This window comes from Cygnus olor, chromosome 3, assembly GCF_009769625.2.
Source record: "Cygnus olor isolate bCygOlo1 chromosome 3, bCygOlo1.pri.v2, whole genome shotgun sequence".
NCBI classification, from domain to species: domain Eukaryota; kingdom Metazoa; phylum Chordata; class Aves; order Anseriformes; family Anatidae; genus Cygnus; species Cygnus olor.
The window spans coordinates 5195040-5204111 of record NC_049171.1 but is presented as its reverse complement, the minus strand read 5'-3'; the positions used below and the strand labels follow the sequence as shown (position 1 = coordinate 5204111).

The following is a 9072-nucleotide window of genomic DNA, read 5'->3' as shown; positions in this document are numbered from 1 at the left end:
AGTGGTGTAGGAATGGACTGAATGAAATGGACTTTGCTATCCCATCATGGGATTCATCCTCACAGAGACCATCAATTTGCCCGTTCAAGGAGTGGCTGAATGTCAAGACTGCCGCCTGCTGTAATGGTGAGTGACATACCTCTTGCTGTGATTCAAGGTGTACTTGGGCTAAACATCCCTTATCAGATTCAGAAGTACCAAACCTCCCACGTGGGACTAGAGACAGACTAAAATATTTCATCTGGGTATTTCAGGGAAAGAAGATGGCTGAGAAACCCCCTAGGAACGTGGCACTGCACAGACCTCATAAGTCACTGGGGGAACGGTAAGCCCAGTAGTGTGGGAGAGGTCCAGGTCTGAGGTGGAAACTCCTGGGGGAGGATGGAAGGTGAACCTCTGTAGGAGGCTGGTGAAGAAGAGGAAGAGCTCCATTTTGGCAAGAGTCTCACCAGCACAGATCCTTCGTCCTGGAATGAAATGCAGAATGGACCGTAAGAGAGTCAGTGGGAGCTGCTTCTGTAGTTGTGGGGGTTTTAAGCTTTAGTGGGGTGAATTAAAAGTCCTGGTCCTTTGGTAAAGCTGGACCATTGAATTTAGCAGTTGGAAGGAAGGGAGGAGAGGAGAGGAGAGGAGAGGAGAGGAGAGGAGAGGAGAGGAGAGGAGAGGAGAGAGGAGAGAGGAGGGAGGAGGGAGGAGAGAGGAGAGGAGAGGAGAGGAGAGGAAGGAGAGGAGAGGAGAGGAGAGGAGAGGAGAGGAGAGGAGAGGGGAGAGGAGGGGAGAGGATGGAAGGGAAGGAGAGGAGAGGAGACTCGAGGAGACGAGGAGAGGAGACTCGAGGGAGGAGACTCGAGGAGAGGAGAGGAGACTCGAGGAGAGGAGAGGAGACTCGAGGAGAGGAGAGGAGGAGAGGAGAGGAGAGGAGGAGAGGAGAGGAGAGGAGAGGAGAGGAGAGGAGAGGAGAGGAGAGGAGAGGAGAGGAGAGGAGAGGAGAGGAGAGGAGAGGGGAGGAGGAGACCAACTCCAGTGGGAAGGAAGGATTCTTGGATGCCCAGTTCCTTCCAGAGCCCTAAAAATGGAATAGAAGGTACCTGCTGAAAAAGGCATGAAAGCATCTTTCTTTACAAACTTCCCCTCCGAGTCGAGGAAGTGCTCAGGGTAGAAGGTGTCTGGTTTCTCCCACTGGGATTTGTCTCGCAAGACAGAAGTCAGCAAGGGGATGATGTAGGTTCCCTGCAAGCCAAGGCAGAGCAGTTACTACATTGACAGTGGTGGTGGTGTGGCCATCGGAGTGATGATGAGTGTTGGAGCTGAATAAACACACTTTACCTGGGGAACTCCTGACAAAGTGAGAGTGTGTGAGAACCCTGCAGTGAGCGAGCATCCCTGGATGCCAGACTTGAAGGGGGGATGCACTGGGGACAGAGAGAAGGAAAGGAGTGCTCCTGGCATCTCACCTTGGGAATGAAATAGCCTTTGAGATTGACATCTGCAGTAGTCTCATGAGGCAGGCTCAATGGCAGGATATTAGCGAACCTCTGAATTTCATGGATAACAGCATCTGTATATGGCATTTGAGTCCGATGCTCAGTTCGTGGGGGGTTTGATCCTAGCACTTGCTCTATCTCTTCTTGGACTTTTTCTGTGAAAGAAACATGGATCATACATAGACTGCTTGAACATCTCTTTATCTTGTTAGAATAATGGGATATGGAGAATTCACTTTTTTATTCAACCCTGTTTAGTCTGAAGTCACATTCAAGGTGACCTGATGAGAAGGAAGCCACTGGATGCCCAGTTTCCACTTACTCTGAATTTCAGGATATTTCATCATGAGCAGAAGGCCCCAGCGCAAAGTGGTGGATGTGGTATCTGTACCAGCTGCAAACAGATTTCTCACAACCTCAGTTAAGTTTTCATTATCAAAAAAACCATTGTCCTTTCCATTCTCCTGGAGAAATGAAACAATAATTTTATCATCTGGTTAAAGATTCAAGAAGGTGGTTTTTCATCAGAGAACAGGAAAAAAAAAGTCATATGCAAACCTCAGGGAGGAGTTAAAATTTTAAAGGAGAAGGTTTTGAAGTGATGCCTTGAGAAATCTGTAATAAGCTGAGTCCTGAAGCACTGAGTGCTTGGACTGTCTCTGCTGCCCACAAGAACACACAATCAAGTCAGCAAGGTTAATTTCAGTAATAACAGGAATGACTGGGGCCACCCAAATAATTAAATCAAGTTTTTCTTTTCCTGGGTCATGGAGCAGAGCATATTACAGAACGAAATTTCTTGGGAAGAACAGATTTGCTGCCAGGGCTGGGCTTTCACGTGAGCTCAAGAGGTACTGGGGACTTGGCTCATTGTGATATTGCCTTTACCTGCCCCTAGCACCAAAACAAACAAACAAACAAACAAAAAAACAACCCTAGAAGATGGTTCATGTTCCTCTGAGTTCCAGTGGCCAACATTTGTGGGTACAAACCCTGCTTCATTTTTACAAGACCTGTAGAACTAAAGTGTGTTTTTTGTGGAAGCAGGTATATAAAATTTTGTGTGAGATGCCAACTGAAAACAAGAAATATGTGCTGAAGAGTCCTAGAGCTTTCCCAGGGTATGCATCTATGAAGGGGGACAGTATTTTATAAAAAAGAATCAGAAATGCTGGGGTACAGAACAGGATTTTAAACTACAAGTAAAGATTTCTTCTCATACTTTGCTTGGTTTTGTATTTTCCTTATAAATTAATAGGGACACAGGGAAGATGCTTGCCTGTGATTATTTTATCTTCTAGCTGAAATAAAGGCACAGTCTTTCGAATCTAGCACAGTTTTTAGTAGGACTTTAGCACATGCTAGATCTCTGATGAAGAATACTTATTGAGCTGTAAAGACTTGAAAGGAAAGTGAAGAGATTTGAAGGAGTTTCTGGGATTCAATTACCTCTTGTTGTCTGACCAGGAAAGCGTCAATGAAGCTCCTCTGGTCATTTCTGTCCAGGACTTTAAGATGTTCTATGAAAGTAACCTTGATAAAAGCATTGACTTCTTTCACATTCTCAAGAAAAGCTTTGTGGTCCTTCAGGAAGAATCCAAGGGCTGGGAATATATTGTACAGCTACAAGATGCAGAGATGAAGAAGAAGAAAAAGCAGCTGCTAAGTAAATGTACCACTGCTCAACAGTAAGTATTAACAAAAGCCCGTACAGAAAAAGGTGTATAGTCTTATATTCATGATGCAAAACACCCTTTGTCCTCCTTCTCTGGCCAGCTATGTAAATAGCTAAATTTATTCTCTCTTACACTATATATTAATCACACTAGCTGATGGTGGCCTAGAAATCCAATGTTTATATGTCCTTGACACAGTTTTCTAGCTGTCCACTCCTAGAGAATTCATCCCTCCCTCTCCACATTATTGGAATTGGATGTATCAAGAGACAGTTACTATTTAAGAGACAGTTACAGACATATTCACATTTTTTTTTATATTGTTTGTATGGGAGATGGGGAATAATGATCAACTTCTATCACTTGGGGACACTCTCCTTGTATTGTATTGCACGTTCTTCAGTTCTTCTTCATGAAATGAGGAACTTGTAATCTCCAGGCTATGCTGCTAAGAGAAATTCATCTAGCACCAGAGGTCTCCTTTCTGCCATTTCAGAATGCATTTGTCACGTGCAGATAAATGAATTGCAATGATCAGGAGTGAGGTAGGTGTACTGTTAATGCTTCGTGTAGCATGTGATTTTGAAGAGCAACATTCAAACAGTATGAATTACCGAAACTGATGGCCTTCCAAAAAGTCTTATATTTTCATTCATCAATGACAGGAGTCTTTTGAATGTGGGGTCTTCATAGTCATACCGTTTTCCAAGCAATATGGATACAATGACATTAGCAACAGCAGCATTCATTATCAGAGTCATCTCAAGGGGCTTCCCTAGCATAGGAAAAGGTGGTGCAAACAACATAGTCAATGGTTATTGTAATTAATTAAAATATTACAGTAGCATGCAGAGGCTCTGTGAAAGTCCAGGATACGATAGGCACAGAGTTGTCAGGAAGAAAGTTTCCCCCATCTCCTGGTTCACAAGTCACCAAAAGCTTTTAAGAGACCTGAGATTGAAAGTGAGTTTTTGTGCTCCTCTCCATTTTCTTCAAGACCATTGTGGTCCTGGGTCTTTATGGCCCTTCCCCAGTCTGCTCTTCTTGATCATACATGGTCTTAAAATTTCCAAGTATAAGGAAAACTCTCAGCAATTGCCACTTCCCCTGTTAGTGCTATCCTGAGCAGTCCCTTTTTACCAATATTTGAGAATTGGACTGTGCTTGTCTAGAACATTTAAGTCAAATTTCCTAAAGAAGTAGCTCTTGGTCACTCATTCTTTCCTGCTGGGGCTCTCAGTTCTACAGTATGTAGGTCCCTCTGGTGCAACTTTGCAGCTGGACATAGCTCCTGCTTTCAGGGCTTCGAGGTGGGGACTTGAAGCCTAACTAGAAAGATGATATAGAAATCTGTTTTTATGGCAAGTCTACTTGGTTGAAACAGCTGCCTGCTGAAGTCACAGAATGATCAGAGGGCTGGAGCACCTCTCCTGGGAAGACAGGCTGAGAGATTGCTTAGCTTGGAGAAGAGAAGGCTCCATGGAGACCTTATTGCGGCCTTTCAATACTTAAAGAAGGCTTATAAGAGAGATGGAGAGAGACTTTTTATTTATTTATTTTTTTTTATAAGGGTATGTAGTGATAGGACAAGGGGTAATGGTTTAAAACTCAAAGAAGATAGTTTTAGATTAGATATTAGGAAGAAATTCTTCACTCAGAGGGTGGTGAGGCATTGGACCAGGTTGCCCAGAGAAGTTGTTGATGACCCATCCCTGGGGGAAAGTCAAGGTCAGGTTCAAGGTTGGGTTGGATGGGGCTTTGAGCAACATGATCTAGTGGAAGGTTCCCCTGTCTATGGCAGGGGGGTTGGATTAGATTATCTTTAAGATTAGATGATCCAATCCAAAACGTTATACGAGTCTATGAATCTATGATTCCATTCTAATTCCTGCCCTTGGTAACTAAGCCTAGTGAGAAACAGTCCTGGATGATGATGGTGGCATCTATAAATGGATCTTCTGTCTCCTACTGGGAGGGATTTCCCAGATGTGTGCCTCTAGGGACAATGATTTTTTCAGTCTAGACATGCAAGTCCTTGCAGTTGCCTTCTGCTTTTCTCCCTTTGCTCTTTGATCAATCAAAGACTGTAATTTGTAGAGGTGCTGCACGTGGAGGAACAAATCTCTTTCCTCAACAGTGCTGTTTGCCTCCATGTTTGACGTTCAGAGCCTCAATAAATGTTTTCATTTGCATGTCAGGCAATTGCCAGGTGGAGAGACAGGGAGAAAGACAGAACTCATGTAAACTCATCATCCAGCACAGATGCTGGAAAAAGGTATATCTCTGAAAGTGTTCTAAGCCTCTCCCTTGAATCTTGGCATTCCTGAAAATGTTTTCTGAGAAAAGTCAGAGACATGTTATGGAGGTAGTAGTCTCCCCACCTTTCTGTGACTCAATGACATCTGCCAGGTATCCATACTCTTCTACAACACGATCCTCTATGGCCTTCTTTCCCATTCCAAAGTCTCGTAAGGTTGTAAGAGTAAATCTTCGCATTACTTTCCAGTTTTCTCCATAAGAAAATATAACTCCTGAAATTGAACATGAAAGCACATAAGCAGAATTTTCAGCAGATTCCTCATCTACCCTGTGGTGGTTTCACACTGATGGACAGCTAAGGTCCACCACGCTCATATCTCAATCCCTTTCCTGAAAAGAACAAGGGGAGAAGATAAGATGAAGAAAGGCTCATGGGTTGAGATAAGGACAGGGAAATCACTCTGCTGCTCTCAAAACAGATTGTGTCTCCATGTAAATGAAAAGAAAGGAAAAATATGTCAGGAGAATGCTCTGAGGGAAGTAGCCACTGCTCTGAATTTACATGGTGTCTGATGTGTTCTGAGACATTAGGACACTTTTGCTCAATTTGGTTTAGAGTTGGATTTGTGTCTCTGGGACATCTCCTGAGATGACGGGTATGCTCTTTCATGCTCATGTCTCCCTTAGGCTGACAAATCCTTCCCCCTCGAGAGCGCCCATGTTCCTTCAGCGACCATAGGGGCTAAATGAGAACCTGTGTCATGGACACCAGTTTGGAAAATTTCCTCACTCTGTCATGGGAATCACCCCTATACATCCTAGAATAGCTGCAGAGAATCTTCAGTGGTATATTCAGAGAAGTTTTGGTCAAGATGACACTGCTATTAACTTTCATTACACCTATCATTATTCTTTTGTAGTCCTGTTCAAGAAAGTGTTTCTAGGAAGGAAAGAAAATATTTACAGATAGGTTGACATTTAATGACATATTAGTTACTCATGTCCCTATTTCCATGTATTCCATCAATATTTATGGGAATCAAAAGCTCTTGTTCCGTGTGTAACATCTGTAGAGGGTATATTCTGCCCAGAAGAACTCAGAGCAAGAGTGGGGTCCCTCTAAGGAAAAAAACTAAAGTCTTGAATTGTTGTTTATTTTCCCTTAAAGAGAAAAATGTAAATTAAACTTGATTTTTTTTTTTTAAATAGGCCTTCAATAACATCAATCTCACAGAAGTATTTTGAGGTAGTGCTACTGATATAACAGACACTTCTCTGCCAGTTTGTTTAGGGTTTATGTGGCAAGGTTTTTGTAGAAAGAGGGGTTGCAGCGGTGGCTCTGTAAGAAGAGGCCAGGGCCTGTCCTGGTGTCAGGACCAGTTCCATCTGACTACCAGCTGGACCGACTGTTGGCCAAAGCTGAGCCCTTCATGAACTGCACCAGTTCATGAAGGGCTGTAGCCTATGGGAGAGACCCCACACTGGAGCAGGGGAAAAGTGTGAGGAGGAAGGAGTGGCAGAAATGAAGTGCTGTACATTGATTGCAACTCCCCATTGCCCATTCCCCTGCACCGCTTTGGGTGGGGAAGAGGTAGAGGATTCAGAAGCTAAGGAGTGAAGTTGAGCTTATGAAGAAGGGGTGGGTTGGGTGAAGGTGCTTTTGCTTTGTTTTTCGTCATCCTATTCCGTTTTTTAGTTGACAGTACATTAATTTTCCCCAAGCTGAATCTGTTTTGCCTATAACAGCAATTGGTAAGTGATCTCCCTGTCTTTATCTTGACCCAAAGGCTTTTCCATCTTATTTTCTCCTCCTGTCCTGTTGAGGAGGGGAAGTGAGAGAACAGCTGGAGTGTGAGTGTAAATGTCTGGCTGGCTGCCAGTGAAGGTCAACCCATTGCACAGCTCCTCAACATAACATCCCTAAGTCTCAGCAGCTGGTTCAGACCTCTAAATGAGGTGTTTGTGTGTAAATTAAGGATATCATCTCTTCTTATCCTTGATAGATATCACCACTCAAATTGTTTCACACGCATAGCAAAACAAAGTGAGAGGTTCAGCATTCCCCTTTTCATGGAGAAAACCTCATCCTGTTATCTTTCTTTGCAGAAAGCAGGTGTATGGGGAACAGAACAGCACACTCACCTTTTCCTTTTCCTGTTTCTTTGATTATTTGTATTTTAGGTCTCCCTGCAAATGCATCTGCATGGTTCACCAGAGCTTCCTTCACTGTGTCATATCCTGATAGCACCACCACTGTCTTTGGTCCCATTTGAATTCTGAACAGTGGGCCATATGTTTCAGACAGCTAGTGGAATGAAAGGAAGCAAGAAGATGATATTCAGCAAGGTTAAAAATACTTGTTTTTCATCGGGTTCAATGTTCTTCTCACATGGCACTGGCTTTTCATCTTCTGCCAAAAATATTGAGAATTTGTCATACAAATATTGGAGCTATTGTGAATAAATACAAAGAATCACAATGGGGTCTGTAATCTTCTGTTAGATATTTGATTTCTCTGCTAGATATTTGACTTTTAGGAGGCTAGCTGTGTCCACTGCACTGTCTCTAACTTTTGATTTAGAAGCAGAGAACTCACAGAGGACAGCTGGAAATGTTCACCTACCCAAAAGGAGACTGATTTCCAAGGTGGTAGTACATGGTAGGATACAGGAACTCCCTGAAACACTTAGATTTGCTGTTTGTGGTTTTGAGGAATAGCACAGTGAGTCTACACCAAAAATCATACACTATCTGACTGTCACACACTATCTTTCCTCAAATCCTGGCGTTTACTGCTACAAGGTATGAAAGAACAAGCAGTGCTAGTTTGTTTCCTAGTTTGCTCTGGGAAACCAGAAAGATTTTTCCATCAAGGGAGAGGATCAAGAATTTGTTTGCTGTCAGTTCCCTGATGGCTTAATCTAGCAAACATCTTCCAAAAAGCTCTGTTCTCCTCCCTAAATGTTTCAGCAGTTGCTGGTGGAATTTCCTTTAAGAACAAGAGATCCAGGGCCCCTCTCTTCTAGTTACCCTTGCCTGGAGAGCCCCAGCATTTCCTGTGTTCAACAGAAGTAGGTCAATTCTCTTGTTAATATGGCTGGAAGCCAATTGCCCCGCACCAACACAATATCATATAATAGGAATAGCAGTTCTGCAGAGAATAAATCCCGTTGTGTTTGTGATTTCCATTCCTTGAGAAAACTTTGTATCTATAACTCTGCCTTAGAGTGAGAGCTCTGAGAAATAGAACTACAGAAGTTACCTTTATCATTGTCCCGTCAAGTTTCTTCAAGTCCAAGATGTGCAGATTTCCAATGATGGGTAAAGGCTTGGGTCCTGGGGGAAGGTTCTTATTCACATGGCTCTTCCAGAAATATTGTCTTTTCACAATCAGCAGGAGAATGAGGACAAACAGTAACCCCACAGGAACAAGGCTGGCCCAATCCATTATCTTTCAGCAAAGGCTTAGCTGAGGAGATGAAAATTCAAACAATCTCCTGTCAGAAGTTGTTTCAAGCAGTAACGGCACTTCTACACCTATAGAGGTATGAGCTTAACCTCTAAGAAATGGTAGAAGTTTCAGCTCCCTTCTGGGATTTTACCATTGAAGAATACCTACTTAACACTCTCACCAACATATACACTCACTTTAC

General features: G+C 43.1%; 1 protein-coding gene across 1 annotated transcript; it reads right to left on the bottom strand.

Annotated features, from left to right (window-relative positions):
* Positions 1 to 225: 225 nt before the first annotated feature.
* Positions 226 to 8867, bottom strand: LOC121067506 (cytochrome P450 2K6-like). The gene is made up of 9 exons (XM_040552102.1): positions 8682 to 8867; positions 7562 to 7724; positions 5542 to 5691; positions 3775 to 3935; positions 2934 to 3107; positions 1807 to 1948; positions 1455 to 1639; positions 1089 to 1230; positions 226 to 467 (listed from the first exon to the last, which is right to left on the bottom strand). The coding sequence occupies exons 1-9, from the start codon at positions 8865 to 8867 to the stop codon at positions 280 to 282; spliced, it is 1491 nt and encodes a 496-aa protein (XP_040408036.1). The 3' UTR covers positions 226 to 279.
* Positions 8868 to 9072: the final 205 nt, after the last annotated feature.

Coding starts and splice junctions, on each gene's coding strand:
- LOC121067506 (XM_040552102.1), bottom strand. CDS start 8,867: ATGGATTGGGCCAGCCTTGTTCCTGTGGGGTTACTGTTTGTCCTCATT. Junction 5,692..7,561: donor AGAAACAGGAAAAGGAAAAG/GTGAGTGTGCTG, acceptor GTTCAATTTCAG/GAGTTATATTTTCTTATGGA. Junction 468..1,088: donor TTTCATGCCTTTTTCAGCAG/GTACCTTCTATT, acceptor ATTTCATTCCAG/GACGAAGGATCTGTGCTGGT.